Here is an 18,015-nt window from a genome sequence, read left to right on the forward strand (position 1 = left end):
GGTGGCTGTATCAAGTTAAACATAGTTACCTAAACAAAAAAAAAAAAAATACATCTTGAGATCCCTGCTTTCAGATTTGCGCTCCATCAAGCTGTTTTTGAGTGCAAAACATGTACTTATCTTATGCTGTCTGCTGTCGGTGAGTGTGGTTTGTTCTCTGCATAAGCTGTGCATTGCTTATAAAGTTGGGAGTTTTCGCTTACTGCCCCCTGGATGAAACAGGTGATACTTCAAGCTTGAATTGCTACATTGGTAGGAATATTCCTTATTAAGGTCTGGGGACATGATTAATTTTATAAAAATTTGAATATGTTGTTTTAAGTATACTTAATCGCACTGAATCAATGCGTTAAATCGACAGCCCTACTTAAAATACTAAAAAAACTCGCTGTGGACATTTCACCTCAACAACAATTCCAGCTTCTGCCAGTGGGGAGCAGTGTTTTAAATTTTGGTAGGCACCGACAGATTACAACAGCAGAACTTTCGGGGGCCTGGGTAGCTCAGTGGTAAAATATGCTGGCTACCACCCCTGGAGTTCGCTAGTTCGAATCCCAGGGCGTGCTGAGTGACTCCAGCCAGGACTCCTAAGCAACCAAATTGGCGTGGTTGCTAGGGAGGGTAGAGTCACATAGGGTAACCTCCTCGTGGTCCCTATAATGTGGTTTGTTCTCAGTGGGGCGCGTGGTGAATTGAGCGTGGTTGCCGCGGTGGATGGCGTGAAGCCTCCACACGCGCTATGTCTCCGTGGCAACGCGCTCAACAAGCCACGTGATAAGATGCGTGGGTTGACTGTCTCAGACGTGGAGGCAACTGGGATTCGTCCTCTGCCACCCGGACTGAGGCGAATCACTATGTGACCACAAGGACTTACCACGAGGACTTAGAGCGCATTGGGAATTGGGCATTCCAAATTGGGAGAAAAAGGAGAAAAATCCCCCCCAAAAAACTTTCAACCTGCTCAAAGATGTAATGTACATTTAAAAGATGTAAAAACTTTGGTTTATAAAACATTTTGATGCACAAACACTGTAGATTCTGTCAATTATCCAAGGCTTTAATCTGTCAGATCAATGGGTAAAATGTCAGGGTCATGCAAGTATTCTCAAAACCAGACGAGCAGTGGAGAAATCTGACTGCTGGGTTACTAAGGAAACAGTAAGACTTTTGGCTCTGGGGAAGGATGCTGGAGGTGTTTGAATGGCATAAATGACTCAAGCGAAATTAACAGATCGGACCAAGGTTCCCAAGAGTTCTTCAAGAGTCACAGGGTTATATGACAGTGTTTTCTAGTGCACATTAAATAGCAGTATTGCAATTAGGGTGCTGCGTGTGTTCGTGTGAATGCCAGATGAGCTATATTTGTCTTGTGAATGAGTTTGGAGTGTTTCTCAGGTCTGGGAGATTTTCTCAGTATGCGTCTCAGTGTGGTATGTGTGCTAGTCAAATAAAACCTCTATAAATCCAGGGTACATGAATACGGGCAAGGACAAAGGCAGCCAAAGCACCACAAAATTTGGCTTAAATTTACATTGGGCACATCTGAATTCCATAATGACAACACCAGGTTTGTGAAAGTGCCTTTTAATATAAAACATAGGGGGAAAAAAATTATGATACTTCTTTCTCTTTCTCTTATAGAACTTTGAAATGGCATGTCAATATACCCATTTATAAAGTAATACAAATTAAATATAAAAATACATTTAAAAAGTACCTATCCTCTTTGTCCATCTGCATTCTCTCAATATAAAGTATTTACCATAATCACTGTTTTTTCCATTGATTTTATGTGAGGGAGGCAAATTTCTTGTACCGGTATGCAGTGTCGGTTTTAGACCCTTTTAACAAAAAAGATTGGCTGAAAACTTTCAGACAGATTGGCGAATTCATTTGGATTACTGTGAACTGTAGGACAATAATAGGTTTATGTTCAATAATATGGAAATAAATAATATATTGGATTCTAAAGCCAATTTTTGTTTTATCTCATCATTTTTTTAAAAAAAATCAGAATGAGCTTTAGAGCTTTTCCCAGCCCTTTTCCTCACTCTGGAAGTGTACAGTTCTTGAAGGGAGGGCAGGGGGCAACCAATAATCTCTCAGCAGTCCAAACTGTCCTTTGTAGTCTTCTGATATCTGATTTTGTAGCTGCACCAAACCAGACAGTTACTGAAGTGCAGAGGACAGACTCAATGACTGCTGAGTAGAACTGTATCAGCAGCACCTGTAGCAGGTTGAACTTCCTCAGCTAGCGAAGGAAGTACAACCTCTGCTGAGCCTTTTTCACAATGGAGTCAATGTGGGTCTCCCACTTCATGTCCTGTGAGATGGTAGGGCCCAGGAACCTGAATGTCTCCACTGCTGCCACAGTGTTGTTTAGAATGGTGAGCGGGGTCAATGTTGGGGTGTTCCTCCTAAAGTCCACAATCATCTCCACCGTTTTGAGCGTGTTCAGCTCCAGGTTGTTTTGACTACACCAGTGAACCAGCCGAGTCAACCTCCCTTCTGTATACAGACTCATCGTCATCTTGGATGTGAAGACAGTAGTGTTGTCTGCAAACTTCAGGAGCTTGACAGAGGGGTCCTTGGCGGTGCAGTCATTTGTATACAGGAGCACACATCCCTGGGGGGCATCAGTGCTGATTGTACATGTGCTGGAAGTGAATTTCCCCTGTCTCACTAACTGCTGCCTGTCCGTCAGAAAGCTGGTGATCCACTGACAGATAGACATGGGAACAGAGAGTTGGTGTAATTTAGTCTGGAGAATAGCTGGGATGATGGTGCAGAAAGCCGAACTGAAGTCTACAAAAAGGTCCTTGCAAATGTCCCTGGTCTGTCAGATGTTGCAGGATATGATGCAATCCCATGCTGACTGAATCATCCACAGATCTGTTTGCTTGATAAGCAAACTGAAGGGGATCAAGAAAGGGTCCTGTGATGTCCTTCAGGTGGGCCAACACTAGTCTCTCAAATGACTTCATGACCACAGACGTCAGAGCAACGGGTCTGTAGTCATTAAGTCCTGTGATTTTGGGTTTCTTTGGGACAGGAATAATGATTGAGTGTTTTTGAAGCAGCATGGGACTTCACACTGCTCCAGTGATCTATTGAAGATTAGTGTGAAGATAGGGGCCAGCTGGTTAGCACAGGATTTTAGACAAGTGGGTGAAACACCATCTGGGCCCTGTGCTTTTCTTGTCTTTTTTTCCGGATGCAATGGCACACCTCCTCTTCACAGATCTTAAGTGCAGGTTGAGTAGCAGGAGGGGGGAGAAGGGGGGTTGCAGGAGGTGGTGATGTTTGTGTGAAGTGAAGATCAGAGCTGGTGTGGGGTGTGAGATTGGGCTTTTCAAATCTACAGTAGAACACATTCAGGTTGTCAGCCATTTGTTGGTTCCCTACAGTGTTGGGGGATGGAGTCTAGTAGTTAGTAAATTGTTTCAGGCCACTCCACACTGATGCAGGGTCGTTAGCTAAAAACTTGTTTTTCAGCTTATAAGAACAGCATCTTTTAGCCACTCTGATTTCCTTATTCAGTGTGTTCCTGGCCCGATTGTACAAGATTTTATCCCCACTTCTGTAAGCATCCTATTTTGCCTGATGAAGCTGCCTGAGTTTTGCTGTAAACCATGGTTTGTCATTGTTGTATGTTAAATATGTCCTAGTAGAAATGCACATGTCCTAACAGAAACTGATATATGATGTCACAGTATCTGTGAGCTCGTCCAGATTGGTGTCTGCAGCCTCAAATACACTCCAATCAGTGCAGTCAAAACAGGCTTGTAGTTCCAGCTCTGCTTCATTGGTCCATCTGTTTACAATCTTTACTACAGGTTTAGCTGATTTTAATTTCTGCCTGTAGGTTGGAAGAAGATGAACCAGACAGTGATCAGAGAGTCCCAAAGCTGCTTTAGGGACAGAGCATCCTTTATTGTTGTGTAGCAATGATCCAGTATATTTCTGTCTTTGGTTGGGCAAATAATGTGCTGTTTTTATGTGGGCAGTTCACGTGTGAGGTTTGCTTTGTTAAAATCCCCAAGAATAATAATGTCTGAGTCTGGGTATTGTTGTTCCGTGTCTGTGATTTGATCAGCCAGCTGTTGCAGCACTGCATTCAGGCATGCGTGTGGAGCAATATAAACACTCACCAGAATAAACTCCCGCGGTGAGTAGAAAGGCTTACAGTTAATAAAGAGTGCTTCCAAATTAGGACAGCGCATCTTCTTTAACATTGTTACATCTGTACACCAACTTTAATTAGATTTAGGTAGGGATGGTATGGACACGTCCCTACCAACTTTTAGAAAATAAGAAATGTCCCACCAACATATGGGCAATTTTACCACAGAATATACTTTAAAATTTAAATAAAAACATTGTATAAAGTTAATAACTATTAAAGTTCCTTAGTATCATAATTCATGTTTATATTGTCTGACTTCTTCTTGAGCAGTGCAGAAATGATGTTATCACATGGTACCTGTTACTTTTTTCAGCGCTGTTCAGGATGCACCAATCACAGTCGTTTTTGATTACCGCATAAAGATTTATTTAAAGGTGCAGTAAGTAAGATTCAGAAACCCTTGATATTAATGACACCTGTGGCCGTTAAGTGAACTGCAGCCAGCTTCCTGTTGCTCATGCCCGTGCACACACTCCATAGGGACGCGAGCAAGCATCAGCCAAAACAATGACGTGACGTAAAAAGAGACTACTTATCAGCTAACATTGCATACTGATACACACATATAGCTACATACTACCAAACTATACCAGAGAGTTTACTGTTGCACTGCACTGTTATGTTGCACTATTGTATGTTTTGTATGTCATATGTTGTACTACGAATAAGAAACCAACATATTTGCTTAAATTTATCCTGTATACCTGACTTTTAGTATAAAGAGAAGATCGTTGAAATTATTTGAAAGTTACGCAGCAAGGTAGCGTAACAGCGTTAGCAGGCAAGATCAAGTTAGCTAAAATTACACAGATCAATCCTTATGGCACTATATTTCACATGCTTTGCAGTTATGTAAGCTTACCTGTCCAATAAGAAGAACGCCAATTCAGGGTCGGTTTTGATCCCCAATCATCTCTAAGATAAAGTTACCTAGTGTTGCAGTTTGTTGTCGTTGTTGAATAGCGGAAGAGAAGCTATTACTGAGGCAAGGCTCCCGGGAGCACGCATAAATGTCACATCTTTTGGATTTTCCTGGCAAAAGCGACCCGCTCCCTTCTCATGAAAATCAGTCTACAGGCTTTATTAGGCAACCTAGGTAGTCCGCAAAGGGCTCATTTTTTAACTTGTGTTACAAGCCATTCACACATTGGCAAAAAAAAAAAAAAAGGCGAATATTACAAGAAAATTCTTACATATTGCACCTTTAAATAATTTTCTGGTGATCACACAGGTAAATTTCCATTTGTGTTTTACATCAAATCCTTGAAATTAATAGATTTAAACAAGCATAGGTTTAGTTTACAAATGTTTGTTGTCCAAAAAAAAACCAAAAAAATGTCCTGAGATTTGCATGCGGCCCAGTGGAGAATTTTGTTTTTATGGCCGGTAAGCGCCCTCTAAAGGAAGACAACTTTACATTTGAACAACTGTGCCAAGTAAGGGGGGTGTATTATTTGGCAGTAAGGGGAGTTGGAAAGTATAAAGTGGGAGAAAGTGTTAATTCTCCCCATAATTTGTCTATCGTGAGATGTCATTTTGCATGTGTAACTTGTTAATTTAGCCCACCTTTTGTTTCCATTTGTACATTTTATAGATGTTCCTTGGACATAATTGTTTTCTCAATGTAGATCTACTTAACCTGTCCCAGGAGCTGTCAGTTCCAAATGCTGAGGTATTTACACTTAAACTTCCACCAATATCTCCAGAAATTAGTTGTAGGTTTAATATTCGTTTGACATTCAGTTTCTCTTACCTGTGCATTCTGGAGGCGACAACCTTACAAAGATTTCAATAGCATAATTTAATGTCAATCCGCATAAAAACTTCTCAAAACAGACAGCGCTTTTTGCTGTAGCTGCAGAACTATGCCTGATAATGGATGTAAGGGACCGTCTAAAAATACCATCTACAGTGTTAAAACATCTGCGGTGTGCAAGCATTCATTCAATTGATGTGTAAATTATATATAAAAACTACAACCTTAAGACATGTTTATAATAACAGTGTTTGATAGATAGAACATGCAAGTCCATTTAATAAACGCTTGGAAACCAGTGACAATTTAGAACAGTGTTAGGACCTTTTAGATGGTCCCTTACGCATCTTTGGCCAATATTCAACGAATATCTAATTTTATAAATAAAACTAATAAAACGTGTTGTTTCCACTAAAAGTATTGTACATTCATTTGTTTGGACTATTTACTGTGATGTGGGGTCACAACTCTCAGTGTGAAGGAAAATATGCAAACCACTGCAACCATTCTACCACTCCAAATTGGGGACTTGCACTTGGGGAGTCAGGGGGGCCTTAGATCCACCCCTGCAAGTATGTTTCCACTTTTAGCCATATAGTAAATCCTGGTCGTAGATATCTCTCATTAACGGAATAGTACAAATGCTCAAATCCTCGAAGTAAGCAAAATGTGTTACTTTGCCAAACGGAACATTGCAGCTGGCCACATGAAGCTTTTTATAAGAAAGAAATGAGACTGGTTGAGGGAACATTGAAATGTTCTAACCTCTGAGAACATAATCAACTCACCAGTCCTTCAAGTCGCACTTTTATTTATATACAGTATTTGTGCATGCATGTGTGTATCTGTATGTAAAAAAAACAAAACCCATTTTCAAGCCATTTATGCATCTACTACAATTTCTGGATCGTGGTTAGAATGACTAAACATGCATATACCCTAAAACTGCTTTAAATATGGTTATGGTCAGTGTATGAAAATCAAATCAAATTTGATTTCATAATCTATGTATAAAAGTCAGTCGTTGGTTGTCAGCAGCATTCAGTGCCAGCCACAGCAATTCTGCTTTAATTTCCTCCTTGTCACATTTTCTGAAGAAATAAAAATAAAATGTAGTCTGTAGTACTGACAGAAGACCATTTTCTGTTATTTTTATCCTTTAAATGCTAGAGGAGCTGGGGCCCAGTGAACATGAAGAACAATATTTGAGAACACCAAAGCAAGGTACTGCAATCTTATGTGAAAGAATTGAAACTTTTATATTAAACTTTCTTTTAGAAATGTTACTATCTGGACATCAAAATATTGCTCTTTCATTGCTCAGGAGACTTAAATAAGCTCTCTTTTCATTGAACTTTGTCTCAGATATTTCTCTTAAAATAATTTTGGGGAAATTAAAATAGACACAAATGAAACAAATGTTTATATAGTAGTACTGTAAAAGTAGAGCTATAAAATGAAAGTGGACAGCTCCGATAATTTGGTATTGTTTTCATTATTTAGTCACACTCATTTCTTTGCTGTTATTTTTTCCATGTAACACAAAGCCAGAATTTTGAAGAATCCTAACGCAAGGATGTTTTTCCACACAAGCGAATACAGACTTAGATTTAAATGATTTTTATGGTGCATTTTTTTTTTTTTTTTTAGCTTAACAGTAGGGTGGGTATCGATACAGATTTCCCGATTTGATTAATTCCGATTCACAAGCTCTCAATTTGATTCAGTTTGGATTTTGATAGGATTTGATTCTAATTCATTTTGGGTATATTTCAGTTATAATGTCCACTTTGTTTACATAGGAAAGTAATTAAAAAAATTAACAACACAGCCTAAACTATGCAATTCAATTGCTATTTATTTAACAGTTATAATAATCAACACAACCAAAACTGAACTAAACTTTAAAGTAAAAGTAAATATCGATTTTGGAATTTTAAGAATCAATACTGTTCAAATGAAGATTACGTTTAATCTGAAAATCTACATTTTTACCCAGCCCTACTTAACAGACGTGGTCACTATGAACAACTATGACTGTCATTGTTTGGGAAAAAGCATGAAAAAAATTAAAATATGAAAACAGTTATACCCAAACATATATATTTTTTATTATTATTATTTTATCTATTACATACAGTATATAGTTTTTGCCACTTAATAGCTCACCCAGATATGAATATATTGTCATTACCATAACGGCACTTCCGCACTGATACGTCTGAGTTTTCCGTTTCCTAACATCATTGTTTTCCCAAAATATGTAGTACTAGCAGGGCCTGCCCATATGTGGGGCCCTAGGTGAAATCATGAAAATGGGTCCCCCGTTTTTTTGACAAATAGCGTGTCCAATATTTATTTATTTTTTTCCCAACATGAAGATGTTAGGTTTAAAATGTACATGCATGCATACTGTAGGGTATTGTATGTGTATTTTAGGTGCTGTGTAAGTATAATAATTACTGGGTAACTGTAACAGGTAAAGGACGGACAAGGAGGCGGCGGGAACCGGCTGAACAATAATCATAACGTTTAATGATAAAACTCAACATAAAACAAACACCGACACACATTAGCCCAATTCAGGGCAAGCCGTGTGTCCTCACAAACCCCTGGCATGACGCATTCCCCTCCCCTTCTCTGGAGGAGAGACGCTGCCCTTGCGGCCATTCTGTCAGCCGGCGGTCCACCCCACCTCCTGTGAACCTGGGGGAGAGACGAAGGGAGGCGTGGGGAGAGGGAAAGGGTGAGAGAGAGAGAGAGTGAGGAGAGAGAGAATAACATGCTCGGCAGCTCCCGGACACGCTGTCACCCGGTCCTCAACCGCTCCTCCACCCTCTGGCGGACGCCAGCTCGCTCCTCCCCAAGTGGATGGCAGTGAGTCCTCCGGCCCCTGCTGCCTCTGGCTTGTCTTTATCCCCTTCCCGGCTGATTAGCCCAATTCAGGGCCTGCCGTGTGTCCTCATAACAAGGCCATGCCCTCCTCCTCGTCACACTCCTCCATCGACCGACTCAGGCCGGGGAATTCCCCGGCATGACACACTCCCCTCCTTTCCTGGAGGGAGGGCGTTGCCATTCCAGCTGTGCCTGCCGGCAGGTCTTCCCTGCCTTTTGAGCCCTGGGAGAGACGAGGGGAGGGAAAGGGGAGAGGGAAAGTGCGAGGCGGAGCGACAGAGAGAGAGAGAGAGAGGAAAGAGAGAGAGAAAACTTGCTCGCCTGCTCCTGGATGCGCTGTCACCCTGTCCTCAACCGCTCCTCTGCCCTCTGGCAGACACCAGCTCGCTCCTCCCCAAGCAGACAGCAGCGAGTCCTCCGGCCCCTGGCAGACAGAACCGCTCCTCCCCTTCTTCTGCAGACGGCAGCGGTTCCTCCGGCTCTCGGAGGCCGGCAGCGACCCCTCCGTCCCCAGGCAGATGGCCACGGCTGCTCCCCTGGCGAATGGGAGCAGTGAGGACTCCGCGACAGCGCATCCCTCCCCCCCCGGGTTTCGGCTCCACTGTAACTGTATAAAGGACGGGCAAGGAGGCGGCAGGAACCGGTTGAACAGTAAACATAACATTTAAAGATAAAACTCAACATAAAACAAACATAAACAAACCATGACACACATGCAGTGCAGCCACGTCTCTCTCTCTCTCTCTCTCTCTCAAACCGGCGCCTCCAGCTCGTCTTTATCCCCCTCCTGGCTGATTAGCCTGATTCACCCTCCTCTTTGCATTAGGTATCATTAACAATGTATAATACAATTTTCCAGCATTTTTAAATCTTGGCTAATGGCAGTTTATAAAAATACAATTGTTTGTTCATGTTAGTTCATAATGTTTTAACTAATGTTAACTTATACAATTCTTAATGTTAAAAATGGACTAGTATATATAGAAATTAATTAAGATTATTAAGTATTGTTTATTGTGAGTTCATGTTAACTAATGTAGGTAACTAATGTTAACACATACAACCATAAATGTTACCCATTAAAGTTACACAAAATAAGAAAATGCTGTTTAAAAAAGTTTTAGATTGTCCTATTTTATAAAAAAAAACTCTGCTGACAATGCTTGAAATTCAACTACCCACATATGTGTAAATGTTTATTTAGAGCAGCAAAATCAATGAAAACAAAATGTTGGCCAGAATGTGTGCAGAAGTGAATAGAAGTTAAAACATTAGGGGAAATCGGGTAACTACAGCAATAAAATAACATATTAAATAAGGCCTACAAACACAACACCTCAAAATATATATTTGTAAACAAATGTAAAGAATAAACACATACCTCTTAGAGAGCAGAGATCTTTGCAGATAGGATGGTTTGGTTATTTTCCAGATTAATTGCTCATATGTTCACTCTGTTTGAGTTTCTGCATCTTTATACCTGCAGTGCTTTAATTCCTTCCCCAGCAGATTATTCTTGAGAAAACGTGAAAAGCCCTAATGATTTGTCAAGTGCTGTTTCGTCTATCCTTTACACAAAATAAGCCTCAAAGACTCAAATAGCCACAAACCAACATTTTTCATTACTTACTTCCTGTGTTTATGTCAGGCGTGCGCATTATTCAGCAAGGTGCGATCTGTGTCTAATAATAGTGCTCAGTTCCCAGTAGTGCTCTGCGTTATGAATAAATTATTCAGATTAGTGTGTACTGCTTAGCTTTACTTCTTGCTGATTTTAGATGCACTGCTGTTATTTTATTTGTTGTAACTTTCAATTGTTTGTCTTTTATTGATAATTCAGAGCTCATTTTATACTTAATATGTTGTTTTTAGTTTTCACCATCATTGTGATTTTAATGATAAATGATCAGGTCCACACGTGTTGCACACTTTTCTGTGTGTGTGCGCGGGTTAGAATCAATTGATCTGCGGAGAACTTCAAAATAAAGTCATCAATGTTTCTTAATCTTATGACTTGTTCATTTACTTTGCACGTATTTTGTGCCTTCATGGGCCCCCCCCCCAGGCATATAGGGGTCCTAAGCGGTCGTCTGTTTCGCCTGTAGGAGGGGCCAACCCTGAGTACTAGAGAGCTTCTTCAAAAGCCTTAGTTTTCAGTGGAGGAAAATGCTGTTCCAGTGTGGATGAGAGGCTAAAACGTAGCAAAATCAATGCATTTTCAACCAATAATGTATTAAAGTGGACATGGCCTATAGTGATGACAGAATTTTAATTTTTGAATGAGCTATTAAGTGGACAAATTTAATAGATAAAACCATTTTTTTTTTCTTTTGTGATAACTATTTTCATATTGTATATCGTGTCACCATTTCTTTAGAAACACAAGAACCTCATTAAGACAGAAGAGCAATCATGCTGTCAGCTGGGGACAAAGTCGTCTTCTGGGTGTTTACTGGCTTCCTGGGGATCTTCACCATCTTCTTCAACATGTACCTACTGCTGGTGAACCAGAAAAGTTACAGGAAGAATCACAAGCTGAACCCCGCCGACTTCATCATCGCTGTCTTCGCCGGGGCCAGCATCACCCAGCAGATAGCCAGCTACTTATGGCAGACCATGGACAAGATAGATCTGGAGTGCAAACTTTACATTGTAGCGGCTGTCCTGCTGGTGATCACCTTCAGCTTGAAGCTCATCATCATTTGGTCCATGGCGTTCCTGACCTTCTACTACAGCACTAAACTGGTGGTGCAGCCCGTTCACTGCTACACACGCATCCAGGAAGCCATCGTCAAGCACGTTCACATCGTCTCTGCAGTTATTGTCGTGAGCGGCTTTGCCAATTGCATTCCCTTGCTGACTGTTTTGACCTACCACAACAGAACCTCTCACATAAGCGATTGTGGTTCCCTCATGCCCGACGATAACGGTGGCCTTGCCTACATCTTCTACTACGTTGTCATCTCAGACATCGTTCCCGGCATCGTGATGGTCAAATGCTGCATTTCGATCTTGTACCACCTGGCCAAACATCTTCGTCACATGAAGGCCAGCACTAACGGCAGCCATGGGCCCAAACTGGGCACTCAAATGCGGGTGATCAAAATGACCATCACCCTGGAGGCCGTGTTCCTTAGTTTTTTGGCTGTGGATCTCTTTACGCAGTTTACGGTGGTGCTCAAGCGACAGAACACCATCACTTTAACCATTCTCTTCTCTAGCATCTACACCATGGTCAGCGCGTTTGTGCTGATTTATGGTAAGAAAAGCTGCTGGAAGGAGCTGATCGCATCCTATAACCTCTTTCTAGATGAGTACCCAGTTTTGAGCGGTATGAAGGTCACAGAGGTCAAAACAGAACCACATGAAAACAGCCATGTGCACTGACCCTGAGTGCAGCAAGATTGTTTTTGCATGTACTTGAAATAAATTATGTAGTTGTGTAGGGATTTTGCTTCCGTTTTACCAGAAAGACAGTAGTTTTATAACAAAAGGCACATTACATGGCCTAAAGAATGTGGACAACCCCTTCTAATTAACAGGTTTGGGTATTTCTATGACTTTCAATCTTTAACGTCTATGTATTTGATGTTACATCATAATAGTGTTTCATTCTAGTCTCTGGTTGTCCTTGAAGTTTTAAATTACTTGTATTTATATGAACTTGTCAATAGTTGATGAATAAACAAGAGTAAAGGCGTTTGTTTCTTTGCCTTTTGGGTCTATAAACTCCATTGTCAGTTTATACATGCTTCAACTTCTTTTATCAGTGCAACTGTATACATGCAGTGCATCAAAAATCATTTTTTTTTTCAAAATTTTTTAAAGTAAGAAAACTTTCAGTAAATGATTGCATAATGCACTGCAGTGGTTATTTGGAGCAAAGCACTGAAGATGCGTGGGCACCTATTGTTGGTATTCTTACTATTATTCTGCCTATCGCACCAATGGGAGTCTATGGCAGCCCATAGAACCATATGGTAAAAACTTGTGAAATTTGGCACATTAATTGGGGAGGGTATCAAACTTCCAAATGGCAATTTTGGGTCGAATCACTCAAACCCACTAGCACCACCAACAGTCATAGTTACACTTCGTTTTTCCTCATAACTTTTGAAACGAAAGCCCTAGAATCAAAATTATTTTTCCTCCGATTTGTTTGGTCATGCCTATGTATTTTGCCTGAAACATACTTTTCCTAATTTTTACGTTGTCATGTACAGTGGCCCCCCTAAAATTGTATTTGAACACAACTAAAATGTATGAATGTCATTGCATTAAAAAACAAAATATTAAACTAACCAACATGATCGTACATGAAGTCGCATGTTGTTTCCAAGAGATCTTGGAACACATTGTGCCGCCATACTGACAAGCACCATCTCCTGTCAGACATTTTTGCATCATCTCCAGCAGCCCAGCCTGTGCATTTTAAGTCTAGGCCTTCAGTGCGATTCATTAGGGTGACCATACGTCCTCTTTGTCGGACCTTAAATGTATGACATGTAAAGCTGGCACTTATGTGTCAGTTGCTAATAAAGGTGCAACTGATTTAGAAGCACACATTAGCTCTGCGAAGCATAAAGGGTCAGCAAAAGGTGAAAGTTCACCAGGTAAATTAATGGACTACTTTTTGCGACCAGGTAAAATTGTTAGCACATTTCATCATTTTCCATGGCCATTCAAAATAATATTAATAGTAAATGAAGGTACACTCATGGCATCAAATATTTTATTTTAGTACATGGACATTCAAAAGAATGTTGGAAATTTTTATTTATTTATATATATTTATGTTTTGCTAATAGAGTGTCTTTTTCCACCATATTAAAATTTGCATTCATAGTAACACTGTTTTGAACCCTATTAATGCCCGTTACCTTACCTAGTGGCATGAGCGGAAGCATGTTGCGTAAGCAGTGTAGGAGAAACAGGTTTTTGATACTGTGTTGAAACCAGGAAGTAATTGCATTTGCATGTTCCATGACAAGCATGATACAGAGGTTGCATTTTTCCCTCTAACATTACATTTTTACTCCACAGATGGTTAGGTTTAGGTTTGGGCTAGGGGTTACAGTTTATACAATATGCATTCATCTGTATTACAGCCTGTACAGCTGAAAACAACTCGCTTTTGGTGCCCCTCTGTGGACATTACATTCAGAAAATGGAGCTTACACGTGCCCATACACCCAACAACACTTCCCTATTTGGCCACTAAGGGCAGTGTTTTGAAATTCGGTAAGCACAGACCAATTTTAGCTAAAGAAAAGTCAGCCTACTGTTTCCAATTTCACTGTGAGATCTACACAGGATGTTTTTAGATTATTATTATTTATTTTTATTTTTTTCAGATCTTTAATTATTGAAAAATACATTTAAAAAAAGCAATTCAAACCAATTACTTCAATATACCTCTTCTATGATGAACATGTTTTCAATTACTGAGTTTAAATTAATAGTTATATTTCTTTTCCTGTGGCTTAAATTAAAAAGTGTCATGTGGTGTAACCATTTAGAGATGGTTAAAAAAAAATCAAAGTGTCATTAAAAGCTGAAATTCCTGAAAAAATAAATGTTTGCTTAAGTAGTGCAGAGTAATCTTTTATTAATATTTATTTTAAACATTAGCAGTCAAACAATTGTGATTTAAAATATGACTAATATTTGAAAAACTTTTATCCACTGAAGTCATATGGTGTAACCAACATGTACTGTAGGTAGCAATTTATTATGTTGAAAAAAAAAAATCATAAAACAGAGACGTAATACCTTTTACTTGATGGTTACCCCACATGACATTTTTAAATTCATTAAATCAGTTTTATGTAGAAAATGTTTTATTATTATTATTATTATTATCATCAAACTAAATTGGACACAAAGATTACATCTCTTGACGTGTGTTTTATATAGATATCTTGCATTGTCTTGGCTGTGTGCTTAGGGTCATTGTCCTGTTGGAAGGTGAACCTTCTGCCCAGTCTGAGGTCCTGAGCATTCCTTCATCATCCAAAAGGAGGTTAAAAAAATGGGGTTCAAAGTCTTAAACCACTAGTGGAAATAGTTCTATTTTGCAGTTTTCTAACATGGTCAATATTACAAATTTTCTTATTTTATTAGTCACCTTAAATATTTCAATGTGTTCTCAGATATCTGGAACTCACTGTATAGGCCAGAAAAATTAATTCAGAAAGCATATGTGTTTTTAACACTTCACAGAGCCATGGCCGCATGCTGATCTCGAGGAACCTTGACTTTGAGCGGCTCATATATCACACATCACAACAGAGAAAAGTGTATATTTCAAACAGAAAGATCTAGTCACAGGAGAAAAAATTCACTCTATAATCTCTAGCTGGAGGATCAGAAACAAGCTTTGATCTGCCGATGTGTCGACTCACACTCAAGACCTCTATTTCAGTCTGATAAAAGAACAGATGTCAAGAGTACAATGTCATCCTTAGGCACAGTAAACTCACTTAGATGACCAATTACCTAACAGCCAGGGGCCAGGGACACTCAAGGAGGATATAACAATTTAAAGGTGAAGGGTGTCATTTTTGTGCCACCATACGGAATTGCTAAAATAATGACTGCTTTCATACAGGTTTTCCCAAACACTCCCGCCATCTGCCATTGGTCGAACAAACAGTCAGTCGTGCCCAGTCACGTCATTGGTTGAGCTAGAATTTGACATGTTAGGCTTGTGGGGATACCCAAACAAAGAGCAATGTTTTGAAAGAGCTACAGAGACAGTGTTTACACTTTTCTGGGAAATCAACCCACAAATGGCTTACTTACATATTAAACTGGGATAGGAGAGAGTATTTAAACAATAAATTATGTATAAAATACATCAGTCTGACAATTCAATCTCTTTAAATACAGGTAGAAAATACACAGTGACCCAAAAATTTTTATTTTAACACTTAAGCCACACTTAAAAATTCATAGATTCCCAGTATAATTCAAATATACAGTTGTGCTCAAAAGTTTGCATAACCTGGCAGAAATTGTGAAACTTTGGCATTGATTTTGAAAATATGACTGATCATGCAAAAGCACTGTCATTTATTTAAGGATAGTGATCATATGAACCCATTTATTATCACATAGTTGTTTGGCTCCTTTTTAAATCACAATGATAACAGAAATCACCCAAATTGCCCTGATCAAAAGTTTACATACCCTTGAATGTTTGGCCTTGTTACAGACACACAAGGTGACACACACAGGTTTAAATGGCAATTAAAGGTTAATTTCCCACACCTGTGGCTTTTTAAATTGCAATTAGTGCCTGTGTATAATAGTCAATGAGTTTGTTAGCTCTCCCGTGGATGCACTGAGCAGGCTAGATACTGAGCCATGGGGAGCAGAAAAGAACTGTCAAAAGACCTGCGTAACAAGGTAATGGAACTTTATAAAGATGGAAAAGGATATAAAAAGATATCCAAAGCCTTGAAAATGCCAGTCAGTACTGTTCAGTCACTTATTAAGAAGTGGAAAATTCTGGGATCTCTTTATACCAAGCCAAGGTCAGGTAGACCAAGAAAGATTTCAGCCACAACTGCCAGAAGAATTGTTCGGGATACAAAGAAAACCCACAGGTAACCTCAGGAGAAATACAGGCTGCTCTGGAAAAAGACAGTGTGGTTGTTTCAAGGAGCACAATACAACAATACTTGAACAAAAATTAGCTGCATGGTCGAGTTGCCAGAAAGAAGCCTTTACTGTGCCAATGCCACAAAAAAGCCCGGTTACAATATGCCTGACAACACCTTGACCCACCTCACAGCTTCTGGCACACTGTAATTTGGAGTGACGAGACCAAAATAGAGCTTTATGGTCACAACCATAAGCGCTATGTTTGGAGAGGGGTCAACAAGGCCTATAGTGAAAAGAATACCATCCCCACTGTGAAGCATGGTGGTGGCTCACTGATGTTTTCGGGGTGTGTGAGCTCTAAAGGTATGGGGAATCTTGTGAAAATTGATGGCAAGATGAATGCAGCATGTTATCAGAAAATACTGGCAGACAATTTGCATTCTTCTGCACGAAAGCTGTGTATGGGTTGCACTTGGACTTTCCAGCATGACAATGACCCTAAGCACAAGGCCAAGTTGACCCTCCAGTGGTTACAGCAGAAAAAGGTGAAGGTTCTGGAGTGGCCATCACAGTCTCCTGACCTTAATATCATCGAGCCACTCAGGGGAGATCTCAAACGTGCGGTTCATGCAAGACGACCAAAGACTTTGCATGACCTGGAGGCATTTTGCCAAGACGAATGGGCAGCTATACCATCTGCAAGAATTTGGGGCCTCATTGACAACTATTACAAAAGACTGCACACTGTCATTGATGCTAAAGTGGGCAATACACAGTATTAAGAACTAAGGGTATGAAGACTTTTGAACAGGGGTCATTTCATTTTTTTCTTTGTTACCATGTTTTGTTTTATGATTGTGCCATTCTGTTATAACCTACAGTTGAATATGAATCCCATAAGAAATAAAAGAAATGTGTTTTCCCTGCTCATTCATTTTTTCTTTAAAAATGGCACATATATTTCCAATTCTCCAAGGGTATGCAAACTTGTGAGCACAGCTGTAGTTCAGGTAAGGATAACTTATGTATGTTTATCCTTAAGGATAATGATTATTTTATCTATTAAAGTTAAGAAAACTAATTTACAGTAACTATAACCAAAGTGATTACGTTAGCTGAGATCTATATACAGTTTAAACTTTTTCAGCAAATTTAATTAATTGATTTTATCCACAAATGCTAGAACTTTAATAGAAAAATCGAAACAACGGATCTGATCGTTTAAAATATAATCTGCATATATTATTAAACTATCCAGTTTATTTCAGTTTTCCAATACATTTTACATTATTAAAAAAAAAGTTCATTTACTGAAAATTAATTAGACAATGAAACCTTTAGTCTCTATTGTTGAAACACTAGTAAACAGTTTTATTCAGCATTTGTTTTGGCACTTTTATTTAAATTGAAGTGCAAGAATTCTTTAGTAAATAATTTTACTACATTTTTGATTGGTTGTTTTTCACTGGTTTATCCTTGCCAAAAACACCCCACTCTGATGGGAAAACTATAAATAACAATGCTCTTAAAAACAGATTCATTTACTATACTGAATAAAAAAGAAAACAAA

At 39.4% G+C, this 18,015-nt stretch overlaps 1 protein-coding gene across 1 annotated transcript; it reads left to right on the forward strand.

The window, feature by feature from the left end:
* Window positions 1-7,000: 7,000 nt before the first annotated feature.
* On the forward strand, window positions 7,001-12,550 carry LOC127415421 (taste receptor type 2 member 136-like). The gene is made up of 2 exons (XM_051654128.1): window positions 7,001-7,166; window positions 11,215-12,550. Exon 2 carries the CDS (start codon window positions 11,250-11,252, stop codon window positions 12,222-12,224), a length of 975 nt encoding a protein of 324 aa, XP_051510088.1. The 5' UTR covers window positions 7,001-7,166; window positions 11,215-11,249; the 3' UTR covers window positions 12,225-12,550.
* Window positions 12,551-18,015: the final 5,465 nt, after the last annotated feature.

The sequence above is a fragment of the Myxocyprinus asiaticus genome, chromosome 24 (assembly GCF_019703515.2).
Source record: "Myxocyprinus asiaticus isolate MX2 ecotype Aquarium Trade chromosome 24, UBuf_Myxa_2, whole genome shotgun sequence".
In the NCBI taxonomy this organism is placed as follows: Eukaryota; Metazoa; Chordata; class Actinopteri; order Cypriniformes; family Catostomidae; genus Myxocyprinus; species Myxocyprinus asiaticus.

Excerpts from the sequence above, each read along its gene's own strand:
- LOC127415421 (XM_051654128.1), top strand. The coding sequence starts at position 11,250 with ATGCTGTCAGCTGGGGACAAAGTCGTCTTCTGGGTGTTTACTGGCTTC.